Source organism: Miscanthus floridulus, chromosome 12 (assembly GCF_019320115.1).
Source record: "Miscanthus floridulus cultivar M001 chromosome 12, ASM1932011v1, whole genome shotgun sequence".
NCBI lineage: Eukaryota > Viridiplantae > Streptophyta > Magnoliopsida > Poales > Poaceae > Miscanthus > Miscanthus floridulus.
Genome location: NC_089591.1, coordinates 51,221,260 through 51,233,445, shown reverse-complemented (window position 1 = coordinate 51,233,445; position 12,186 = coordinate 51,221,260). Strand labels below are relative to the sequence as shown.

The window sequence follows — 12,186 nt, the reverse complement described above, 5'->3', positions numbered from 1 at the left end:
ATATAGTACTCGTATATAGTATTTGACTATTCGTCATCGTCAACGAACTGATGACGGGTCTTATTTCCCGCGCATGTTGGCGAGCGTGATAACGACCAGAGATCAATTCACCTACTAAATACTAGTAGTATACACAATGATGCTACCAGCACGCTCTTTATCGCGACGTTGGTTTCACCTAGGACGACGGGCGCACGGGTTGCTGCTGCGTGATGCAGTGAATGTTCCCGCCTCCCAGCACGATCTCTCGTGCGCCTTCAACCATCACCACCTGCGTGCCAAACCACACCCTTCATCACACCATGCTTCTAACCTCAATTAAGTTCCACCGCACACAATGCGAGCCGCCTTAAGCCCTTAAACGTTTGGAGGTAGAATGCACAGTCAAGATAATACTACCTCGTGATCAGGAAACGCCTTCTGGAGAACCGCATGTGCCTCCTTGTCCCGCTTGTTGTCGCTGAAAGAAGGCGCTATAATCCCGCCATTGGCGATGTAGAAGTTCACGTACGAGGCGGCCAATCTCGTGCCCGGTTCCCTCGGACAAGCATGCCCCTGAAACCCCGTCCAGACATCTTCGCTGTTAGCAACCCCTAGGATCGATACTTTCATGCAAAGGGCAGATATATACCAACACGGATAACCAGTGTAGCTGTGTGATACTGACCGTTGAAACAACACCCGCTGCCTCTTCTTCTGTCATGTACAGAGGCCCCGGGACGTGGATCTTCAGCACTTGGAGCTGCCGTCCTTTCGCGTCAACGGACTGAGAGAGAACAGCCAGTGCCTCGACTGACCGTTCATACTGAGGGTCCTTCTCATCATCGGTCCACGACAGTAGGATCACACCAGGTTTAATGAAACAGCACATATTGTCAACGTGGCCATTTGTATCCTCATCACCTGGGGCATGGTCAAAGGCTTATTTATCAAGTAATAAGGCGAGCACCCAGATGTAGGAAACAGAAATGTTTTTACAGTATAGCACATCTTTAAGAGCCAATTTTGTGTTTACCGTAAAGTCCACGAGGTATCCAGATGACCTTTGAGACTCCAAGAAAATCCTTCAGCTCATTCTCTATCTCTAGTTTCGTCATGTTGGGGTTTCTGTTAGGATTCAACAAGCATTCTTCTGTTGTAATGCATGTACCTGATGAAATGTGACCATTAATCATGAAGGAAATAATAGAAGACATAAACTGATAAACTATCTATACATTGACAAAGATAGGAACATATCGGCCAGACCTTCTCCATCTACATGAATGCTTCCACCCTCAAGGATTATTTTTTGCGGAAACCTAGGGATCCTCTCAATCTCGACTATCTGGAATCCACGACCGAAACAGTAAAGAGAGCAATCAGCACGGAAAATAGTCTGGCACAAACATCAGTTTGTTCTTGAACAGGGCTCAGATGCTTACTTTCTTGGCAACATCGCTGTCAAGACTCCAATCGTCATAGATTCCTGTAGTGCAGAAGTAACAAAACTCGCTTATTTGTTCGCAAAAAAAAAAGGAGAAAAAAAAGCTGGTTTTTTTCATGAAAATAAGGTAATTGATATTGGGGTCATCAGTTTATAATGTTAAGAAAGTCTTATTCCGAAAACAAATAAGTGCTTCTATGCATGCTCTCCTAGAGCAAACCAGATCCACGGCCTTGTATTACCTTTGGAAATCACTTGCTGGTTGCTACTAAAATTAGTTATGTTGTTAAGTATGGATTAAGAATTGGAAATTTGGAACCTTTGCGTGAACAATAGTAGTAGATATTTTGTGAGGAAAAGAAACCATCATCAGAAAGACATCATAACTGAAATAAGCAGTATGAAAAAAATGCAGAACAAACATGCATAGTTCAATTAAACATACCTCCCCAGGCATTAAATTGCCAATCAATTCCTGCTATTGTTTGTTCTGCGTTTCCTGAGTCACCTTTACGAGTGATAAACTAAAAACCAGGAACACTGTTAGCAAGTAAAAACACCGGACTGAAAAGAGAATAAAAGAAGACAAAGATTTAAGTGGCGCACAGTGGGTCCCATGTCGCGGAACCAGGAATCATTCATGCTCATCTCAACCACCCTGATGTTGGTCTGATGTTCCATCAGCTCGTGGACTTTGGGGTACTACCAGAAACAAAAATGTGAAAATGAGTACCAGTGTTACTGTACCATGTATGGTAATGAAGTAGCCCACAACACAGTTGAAATTGCAGAGATGAGACCATCTGATACCTGCTTGGCACTTGCACATAACGTGACGTGTTCAAACTTTGAAATGGCAATTGCAGCTCTCACAAATACCTCTTGAGCTGGACCAGCATTCTCCCTCCAGTTATCTGGACGCTCCTGGCATTCAAAAGAAATATGAAAATGTGTATAATGATAATGCATCTAGAAATGTTCACGGGAGTCTTATAAGCACATTCATATAATGGTTAGTAGTGGAAGATAGAAGGGACGGAAAATTATTAGGACCATCCTATACTATGCTTGCACGTTCTCTTTGGTACAATGAACATCAGGTTCAGTTTAGTATATATGTTGGAAAGTAGCAGGACCAGGTTATTTATGTATTCCCATAGGCCATCATCGGCAGATTAGGATATGGTATGTTACACATCAGAGTTGGTGTGCCTGCTTACGATTCGGTGAGCACTGCGGCCGCACATGATCGATCCAGACTATGCAGTTCACCCGGACTGAACCTCTGTTCTGATAGACGGCAAGCCAAGAGACTAGCTTCTGTCAGACAAGTCTTGGTGGCGCAAAAGCAGTTGGAAAGAATCATCCTACTTTTGGTTTCTTTTCCTAAAAGCTCCGTCTCATGTTCCGGAGTAGGCGAGAGAAATTCCTCGCAAAAGGAAGCGAGAAATCGCACGCGCAGCACTGAATCTCATAACCCTGAACCATGATTCCACAAGCACAAGCAACCATTTCCCAACCAAACATTTGACGCACTGTCGAGATCAGAACCAGCCATTTCCCAATCAAACATTTGACGCACTGCCGAGATCAGAACCAGCCATTTCCCAACCAAACATGTGACGCCGTGTCGAGATCAGAATCAGATTCCTGCGTCACAAGCACAAGACACGGATGGCTGCAACTGCAACCCCGCAACACGGAGCCCCAAAATGAAATCACGAAGAACATGGAAGGAGCAACACGAATATGAGAGGCGAATCGGAGAGGGAGAAGCAGGGGGGGGGGGGGGGGGGGGGGGGGGGGGGGCGGCGTACGTACGGGCCATCCCATCCAGCACTGCTCGTGCGGCTCCCACTCCGCCGGCATCCGGAACCCCATCTTGGCCGGGCGCCCCTCGAGGACCTTCAACATCTCCGCTCCTCCTCTCTAAACCCTGGAATCGGCCGCCTCGACTGATCTGCCGCTGGGCTGGTGCTTGCCTGCTCCGTGCTCCCGCGGGCCGCTTTTATATAGCGCGGCCTGACAGAAAGACGGAGGAGGAGGATTTGGAGGAAGAGAGGATCGGGAGGCACGTGACGGCGTTGCCCCCGGCGATGCCGATGCGCCTGGGCGTTTTCTGCTGCGCCGCGCCTAAGGCTGGACGAAAAACTTCTCGTTAGCTCGTTCGGCTTGTGGCTGGCTCGACTCGGCTCGGCTCGGCTCATAACGAGCCGAGCCGAGCTAAGATTTTAGCTCGTTAGCTATAATGAGCCAACTCGAGCCAGCTCGCGAGTCGCTCGCGAGCTAAACGAGCCAAGCTTCCAGGAAAAAAAGTATCAAAACTTGTATTAGTTTTTGTATTACTTCATGTCTTGCACTTTACAATTGACTGGTAACTGGTCTAGACCCTATAAATTGACTGATAACTGGTCTAGATGCATTTCTTTTGTATTATTATTATTCTCAAACTTTAGATAAATGCAAATATTATATTTTGTGTATTTTTTATACCTGGCTCGCGAGCTTAACGAGCCAGCTCGAGCTTTTAACGAGCCGAGCCGAGCCGAGCTGGCTTTCTAGCTCGTTAGGATAACGAGCCGAGCCGAGCTAGCTCGTTATCTTAACGAGCCAGAACGAGCCGAGCCCAAACGAGCCGAGCCGGCTCGTTATCCAGGGCTAGCCGCGCCGCAGCCTCACTGGCCAGTGGGGCCGCCGCTGAGAGACGGGCGCTCGGTCAGGCCGCGAGCCCCAACGGTGCAGGGAATCCGACGAAGGACTCAAGGGACGCAGCGATAGAGATGGGCAAGTGAATCTCACACTGGCCCGTGGGACCGATGCCGCGAAGATATGCCTGTGAGTAGAGCTGGCTGAAAAGGGTACGGATTTTTTTTTTAGGGGTAGAGATCTTTATGTATCTGAGTCCAAATATTCAACATTCGATACCATATCTGTATTTAAATACTCAAATCGTGTATTTATAATGTCAATATCCAACCGTATCATATCCAATATGGTTGACAGTATTCGTATTCGAATATAAATCCGAACATAAATATGAAAATAAATGTAATATCAGTGATATCCGTATCTAACTCGTTTTCATCCCTGGCTGTGACTACTGCAGTGCTGCCAGTAGAGGAGGATGAATCCAACCAGGGCCCACCGGTCAGGCCGCCTGTGTGCGCGACACTTGCCAGCTGCAAGGCACAAGCCGACACAGAGGGCAAGGAAAGCTGATTGCCCAGCAAGGAAATCCTTGCCAACGAAGGCAAGTCAAATCGGCTCGTCGCCTGGGCAAGGCCGCCATTGAATCGAAGTCCTCAGCCACCCAAATCAGCCTCCACTGCCACCGAATTGGCCCGTGTCACCATCGAATCAGCCTCTACCCTACAGATCGATCTCCGATCCTTTGCCGCTGAATTAGAGTCTGAATCGGCTTCTAAAATGACATCGGTGTTACTGCTGAGGGCTAACGGTGTTAAACATAAGGTAAAAAGACCATATTACTCCTCTGTATGTATGGTTGGATATATGTACTGTACAATAAGTATGACTAGATATTATATATATATGCACTGACCAGACAACATTTTTTATACAGAAAATACAATGGACAACCATAACAAATATATATAGGTGCTTTAAGATAGCAATTAAGATCAACAATTCACATGAGCTTAGAATTAGAACAAGTGCATACAAATGGGTTTTCCATACATAAATAAGTTGGACACAAGTTTTAAAGTTCACACATACACAAACATCTAAAACTCATGGCACAACTTCATACATAAACAGTGTTAGGATATTCATATTGAGATCATAGGCTAAGCCAACTTTTACTTTTTGTGGCCGTTGCAGGGCTGGCAAAGGCTATTGTTTTGCTTCTTGTGGCTATTCTTGGGCTGTCAAATGGCACAATATCAATCTTTGCACCTCCTCTAGCAACATCTTTGCTATTCGCTTTGGTCTTCATATTTCTTTTTGGCATTTGCCTTCACAAATTTTTTCGCATTGACCTTCACAGGAAACTCAACAGAAAATGGTTCGGGCTGATTTGAACCACTAAAAATATGTTTTTTTTAGAAACACCTTCAAATATGTATGTATCAAAAGATTATCCGGTGCGAAATGCAAAAAAACTTTGGGCTGATCGGGAGTTGGCCAAATTCAAACACGTCTCATCCATACCGGGCTGGTCGCCTGGCCCAAGCTGGACCTTCACCCGTAACCACACAGCCCATGGATCAGCCGAATCAAGAAGAGCCCACGGTGACCAATTTCTTCTTCCACACAAAAAAAATCTCCTCGGCCATATCCGTCGATCAGTCGCCCAGCAGAGCAATCTCAGAATTCGGACATCACACGAGCACACGCTGCAGAACCCAATCGAGAGTCGCCGCACGCTTTGCTCCGCCGTCTCCTCCTCCGCGGAGTAATTCCGTCGAACGCCTCGCGAGCACGCGCTCTCGCACCGCCCTCGTCCTTTGTCCGATCGAATGCCGTAACGCCGCGGAAGGGCGCGCGCGGCGATGCTTGCCATGGCTTCGCTCTGCCCCTTGTCCGCCGCGCCCACTTTCCCGCGCGCTCGTCGTGCCGCAAGCTTCAGGAGCCCCGCTTCCTGGAGCGGCCTCGCCGCGACCGCGAGCAATGCCAATGTCTGCGGCTGTGGACTTCTGCCCACCGGAGGCTACGCGAGGCTGCGGTCGCGGTTAAGGAGCCCCGTGCGCGCCAAGATCGACGAGGCGGGCAAGGACACGGGCGCCGGTCTGGGCTTCCCCCCGCCCCGCCGCAGGAAGCTGCGGCTGCGCCTCCGGCCGCGGCTGCGCCTCCTGTGGTGGCGGCTCCGGCGGCTTTCGCCGCGGGAGCTCGCGGCCGACGCCGGGGCCGCGCTGTGGCGCGCCGTCCGCCGCGTGCCCCCCGCGGCCGCGGCGCCGGTCGTCCTGGCGCTTCTCCTCGCCGCCGCGCGGCTCGCGCTGCCCAAGAACGTGGCCCGGGAGGTGGCCTACTCGGACCTCGTCGCGGGGCTCCGCGAGGGCGCCGTGGCCGCCGTCGCGTTCGAGGAGGACTCGCGCCGTATCTACTTCAGCAAGAAAGATGGGGACGACGGTGGCTCCGACACGAGCGAGGCCGGTGAGAGCGCTGCTGTGGCGGCGCCGAAGTGGCCGTACTACGCGCGGAGGGTGCCGCACGATGAGGGCTTCCTGCTCGGGCTAATGCGGGAGGGCGGGGTGGACTACCGGTCGGCGCCGCGGCCTGCTGGGAGGCTGCTGGTGGACATGCTGAGCACGCTGCTCACGCTCTGGGTCTCGCTGGTGCCCATGATGTGGTTCATACAGCGGCAGATGTCTGGTGGGGGCGGTGCTGACAAACGACGCAAACCGAGGAAGCAGATGGTGGGCTTTGACGATGTTCAGGGCGTAGATGAAGCGAAGGAGGAGCTTGTTGAGGTATATGTGGTTTTCGCATTGCTTACTCATTGACTGTTCTTTGTGATGCTTGATGAATGTGGGAAGACAAAAACGATTAAACAAGAGACTTTTCATCTTAAATGAAAGGCAATTAGACATAGCTTTAAATAGGAACAGAGATGGAATATCCACATTTGATATAGCAGTTTAGGAAATGTCAATCAATCATACTGTATTGCCGTGGGCTTGCTTTTGTTTTGTATTTTCACAATTACTAGGAATGTATCTAATGACACTCACCTTTACCATTTAATCATGTGCGTACATCACAGCAGAACTATGATCCATTTATAATTGAAAATGGAAATGCCAAAGTTTGATTTTGCCTTCACTCGCTCTTGCGTTATGCATTAATCGGATAGTGTATGACTTCAAACTTCTGCAATGTCTGTTTCACATTTGTTAGACTCCTAAGAGCCTACTTCGTCCATTATGACACAAATTTAAAGGCTTCATGCACCATTTGGGTCAGTGATCACTTTGAAGTAATTTTTGTCACATCATAAGAAGAAGCAAAACTTTGTAATACAAATGTTACAATAGGATCTTTTAAGTTTCATTGAGGGGAATGAAGCCTGGTTGCCCTGTAGTTTCTAAATTTTACAATGTGCTGCAAGTAGTTCATTGATGAAAATTGCAAATGCTGGGAGCACTCTGAAAATGAACAGAGATGTGATAGCTCCTGGAAGTCTGGGACTACAGGACAGATATAAACTGTTGGATGATTAATTCGAACTTCTATCTTGCATTTATATTGGCCTAAAAAATATCCCTTAGTAAGTGACTAAGTGTTGAATGCTGCTTTTCTTCCAGTAACTAGGAATTGCGTATTTGTGTTGGACTGAAGTTATTTATTTTTCCATTGGAAGAATTAGTTTTGTATTAGTGTTTACTCAATCTGGATGATGATCATTAAGAACCTTAGTAAAACATGGCAATTTTCCAATGTAGATAGTGAGTTGTCTGCATGGTTCACTGAACTACAAGAAGCTTGGAGCAAAATTGCCCAGGGGTGTTCTGCTTGTTGGCCCTCCTGGAACTGGGAAGACTCTGTTAGCAAGGGCAGTTGCTGGAGAGGCTGGAATTCCATTTTTCTCTGTTTCTGCTAGTGAGTTTGTTGAAGTTTTCGTTGGACGAGGTGCAGCCCGAGTCAGGGATTTGTTCAAGGAGGCCAAAGAGGCTGCCCCGTCAATCATTTTTATTGATGAACTTGATGCCGTGGGTGGAAGTCGAGGTAGAAGTTTTAATGATGAGAGGGACCAAACTCTAAACCAGGTGTGGTTTTTGGCACTCTTATGATCTTTCATATCCTGCATCTAATGACATCACTAAAAGTATATTTTCTTGATTTTCTCTATGATGAATAGCTGCTTACCGAAATGGATGGTTTTGACTCGGACATGAAAGTTATTGTCATGGCTGCTACTAACAGGCCAAAAGCACTGGATGCTGCTCTTTGTCGACCTGGCCGCTTCTCCAGAAAGGTTGTTGTTGGTAGGCCTGATGTGGAGGGCCGCAAAAAGATTCTGGCTGTTCATCTAAGGAATATTCCTTTGGAAGAGGATCGCGAAGTAATTAGTGATCTGGTTGCTAGAGTAACCCCAGGATTGGTCGGTGCAGATCTAGCAAACATTGTTAATGAAGCTGCTCTACTAGCTGCACGAAGAGGTAAGTAAGATCACTTATCTAAGGTACTGAAAGGTAGATTACATATCATTTGCTGCTCATGCATCAGATATGTGTTGATACCAATGAATTTTTTTCTAGATTCAGTGGTGCTTTGAATTACATGGTTTAAAACTTAACAATTTTTTTGTCCATGTTTGAAACCTGTTACTGGGATATTTTTCCTACTATGCTATTGGAAATTATTACTGGAGTAGTCATAATTCCACTTACTGTTCGTGTTCTACTTGTGTACTTCAAAATGAGGATTGGTTAATCTCTAATGAATGGGTTTTAAGGCAATTGTAGAATATATATTAATATGGAACTTATTGGTGTTGATCTTCCAGGTCGGAATACTGTGTCCCGGGAGGATATTATGGATGCAATCGAGAGGGAGAAATACGGGGTCAACGGGAGACAAGAAATTGATGATTCTGAAAGGCAAGGCCTCACCAAGTTATTTCCGTGGCTACCTAAATCTGGAAATAAACCATCAAGCCCTGACGATTTCCGAGGACTGATGGGTTATCATACATTAAGCTAACTTAGCAGCTCTTGCAAGGTATGTTCAGATTTGAGCACAGCCTCACTTGTTTCTATCCCCTCAGAATAACACTGCCTCATATTCTTGATGTTCATCAAAATGTTCCTTTCAAACTCATTTAGTTGGGTTTACTTGGTCAGTTGGATCAACTCTATTCACTATTTAAAAGTACTTCCTCCATTCCAAATTTTAAGTTGTTTTGGCTTTTTTAGATACATAGCTTTTGCTATGTACCTAGATATACGCTATGTCTGTATATACAGTAAAAACTATGTATCTAGAAAAGCCAAAACAACTTACGATTTGGAATGGAGGGAGTACTTAAAAGATGTCATTGATGTTACTTAACAGCATTCCTTTGGGAAAAAAATTGCATTTGAGAAATTGGTGTAAACTGTACTAATATTTTGCTTTCCAAAATGTACATATAGTCTGGGTTTTTACTTACCTTGCCTGGTACGACTGTGCCATTTGTTCAGATTTTCCCTGTGTTTGATGCTGATTCTCCAAACCTAGCTAGAGCTCTGTTGCTTGCTAGTGAGGAGCTTATATTTTGGGGTTTGTCAGGGGCACGAGGTATGGTATCAATTACCTCCTTGCCCTGGGGCCGAATGGGAGTTAATTTTGGGCCGAGGTCACCTACTTTGTGTGATAAGGGTGTGTCTGTTTAATTTGAACACATTGGTGTGAGTGGGTGTCTTGTATGGGTTCCTTTCCCATTTTTTCTTCTTAATATAATGATGAGCAGTTCTCCTGCGTGTTCGAGAAAAAAAAAATCCCTAATACATCCTTTCGATGGATCAACAGAGCTTGTATATATTTCCCACCTTTCCCCCTCAGCTTCAGCTTTTTGGTCACCTTATTGGCACATGAAATCACCTAAAAATATGTAGCATGGAAGCCTATGCACATGTAAGATCAACAACTCAAGATCTATCATGCACCTTTGAAAGGAAAAAATGTAGCAGGCAAACTCAATAACGCCTGAAACCAGGATGTTTCCAGGTCTAACCAGATCCTGACCAGTTTTGGGTCCACACTGTGTAGGTTTGGGGCTAGCTACCTAGATGATGGGGTACTGAAAAATATCGCCCACATTCCTCCCAACAACTACAGTGGAGGGTATTGATTGTTAGAACAACTCGATGACAAATCGTCCACTTTTTCATCATGTCTTGGTTTTCTTATCCTTGCTGAAGATGTGTCATGTTGTTATGTTATCCCTTACAAGATGTTACCTTTTTAGTTCTGTAAGTTTTAGGGTGATTACACCATTTGAATCGGTTGCGTGCCTTTTTGTACATGCTTCCTTTTTCTACCTTCGATTTCAGTACGCAGTACAGCTATAGAAAACCATGACCTTTTGTCTGCCTGAAATCTTATTTGGCTTTTGCTTGTGTTGTGCAGAACTGAGAAAGAATATAAACTGCAACTAAATCTGGGAAACTGTTGCCTGTAGTTTTATGTATATCAGCAAATATACATCTCGATAGTATGTAAGAAGGATGTTGCAAATTGCAACCAGTGGCTATTGGTACTTTCAGAAGAAAGCTGTTACAAACTACATGAGGACAGTTTGTGAATACAGAATTCCAAGATTTTTCCTAGCTTAAGGGCCTGTTTGGATACCTAATCAGTTTCATGCTTCGTAATTTTGTTAGAAACATCGCTCAAGTTTCGTCGCATAGCCTGCAGTGTTGATAGAATAGGCTAAAATAGCTAGCAAGCTAGTGGCGCTCCTGCTGCTGTACACAGATCAGTCATTCATCTGATTCTTCCCAACTAGAAGTCTGGAAGTTCTGCTGCGAGTTGGATGTGCAACGCTGTGCAAGTTTACAAATGCAATGTCAAGTGCACATGGGAACTGAATCTGCAGCGATGTGCAAGAAATACACGGCATCATATTTTACAGTTCACACTGAGCAACAGTTAATTTCTTTTCCTGTTAACTTACACTACCGCTATCCTGTATATTCATTGAATTACTGTCAAGAACAAACTCCCACTCTAGAAATTTGGGATGTGAAATCACTTAATCTTTCAACATGTATGCACTCCCTCTGGTTAAAAATATATGCACTGCCCCTGGTTAAAAGTACTTGTCACATTTTACTCTGCAGTCTTTGATGTTGATGCACATCTTTGACCACTAATATCTTCTAGAATATATTCTTAAAATCCTTCAAGTTTGGGTTTTGCAAGTATTGTTCAATATACAAATCTACATATGTATCTTACTTGTTTCCGAACTAAATAATGTAGTATTTAAGCTTTAATCAAATTCTGTCTCAACGGTATATGTTTTTTTCACCAGAGAGACCCTGTAAATTAATTAATTTCTTCGATGCACATGTTTTTTTTTTAAATCAAACCATGGTAGTAATCTTTACTCTGCTCATTTATGTTCCATTTCCTCGGGCGTCTGCTTGATCGTTGGCCCTTCAATAGTGATATTTTTTGGCCATAGGGACCCTCTTGCATGACTGAATGGATTCCTTAGCTTGACAGTGTGGAATCCTGAATAGTGATATTTTTTTGCCATAGGGGGACACTAAGTCTAATTAGTTCATGATTTGATAACATACAGTAAACATGTGCTAATGACGGATTGATTAGATTTAATAAATTTGTCTCACGGATTACTGAAGACTTGTGGAATTTGTTTTATTATTACTATTCAAACACTAGATGTGACATCCTCATATGACACCTGATGTAACATCACTAAATTTTAGCCCCTGGATTTAAACGCCCCTTAAGGTGAAATCCTGAAGCAGGAGGCAGAGTACCCTTAACACCCCCTAAGGTGGAATCCTGAAGCAGGAGGCAGAGTACCCTGAAGCAGCAAGGCAGAGTACCCTGGCGTTCGCCTTCCTGCAGCAGGTGTCGTCCCAGATCTATGAAGCCAACATTTAAAAGCCAAAAAGATGGCCAGCTCCTCCGAACGAACCAGTGGCCACGTCACCCAAAATGTGCCCTTCCGTTGGATCTCGATCTGTGTGGCCACGATTTGCTGAATCAGCTTCCAGCGAAATCAGCTTATTGCATGAATCTTGTTTACTTTCTGCTCCTCCTCTGTAGACATCTGCTCCTCC

General features: G+C 45.3%; 2 protein-coding genes across 3 annotated transcripts; one reads left to right on the top strand and one right to left on the bottom strand.

Annotated features, from left to right (window-relative positions):
- Positions 1-18: 18 nt before the first annotated feature.
- Positions 19-3,521, bottom strand: LOC136495469 (agmatine deiminase). Of its 2 annotated transcripts, none has more exons than XM_066491402.1 (10): positions 3,248-3,521; positions 2,237-2,350; positions 2,033-2,128; positions 1,872-1,950; positions 1,425-1,468; positions 1,249-1,327; positions 1,016-1,150; positions 669-903; positions 400-568; positions 19-271 (listed from the first exon to the last, which is right to left on the bottom strand). In XM_066491402.1, the coding sequence occupies exons 1-10, from the start codon at positions 3,338-3,340 to the stop codon at positions 179-181; spliced, it is 1,137 nt and encodes a 378-aa protein (XP_066347499.1). In that variant the 5' UTR covers positions 3,341-3,521; the 3' UTR covers positions 19-178. The 2 variants fall into 2 exon arrangements, with proteins under 2 accessions (XP_066347499.1, XP_066347500.1); XM_066491403.1 differs by having other exon boundaries at positions 400-555; positions 668-903; positions 3,248-3,518.
- Positions 3,522-5,723: 2,202 nt separating this feature from the next.
- On the top strand, positions 5,724-11,137 carry LOC136497205 (probable inactive ATP-dependent zinc metalloprotease FTSHI 3, chloroplastic). Its single transcript, XM_066492986.1, has 5 exons — positions 5,724-6,858; positions 7,831-8,154; positions 8,247-8,547; positions 8,895-9,109; positions 10,499-11,137. Exons 1-4 carry the CDS (start codon positions 5,941-5,943, stop codon positions 9,089-9,091), a joined length of 1,740 nt encoding a protein of 579 aa, XP_066349083.1. The 5' UTR covers positions 5,724-5,940; the 3' UTR covers positions 9,092-9,109; positions 10,499-11,137.
- The last annotated feature ends 1,049 nt before the right edge of the window (positions 11,138-12,186 follow it).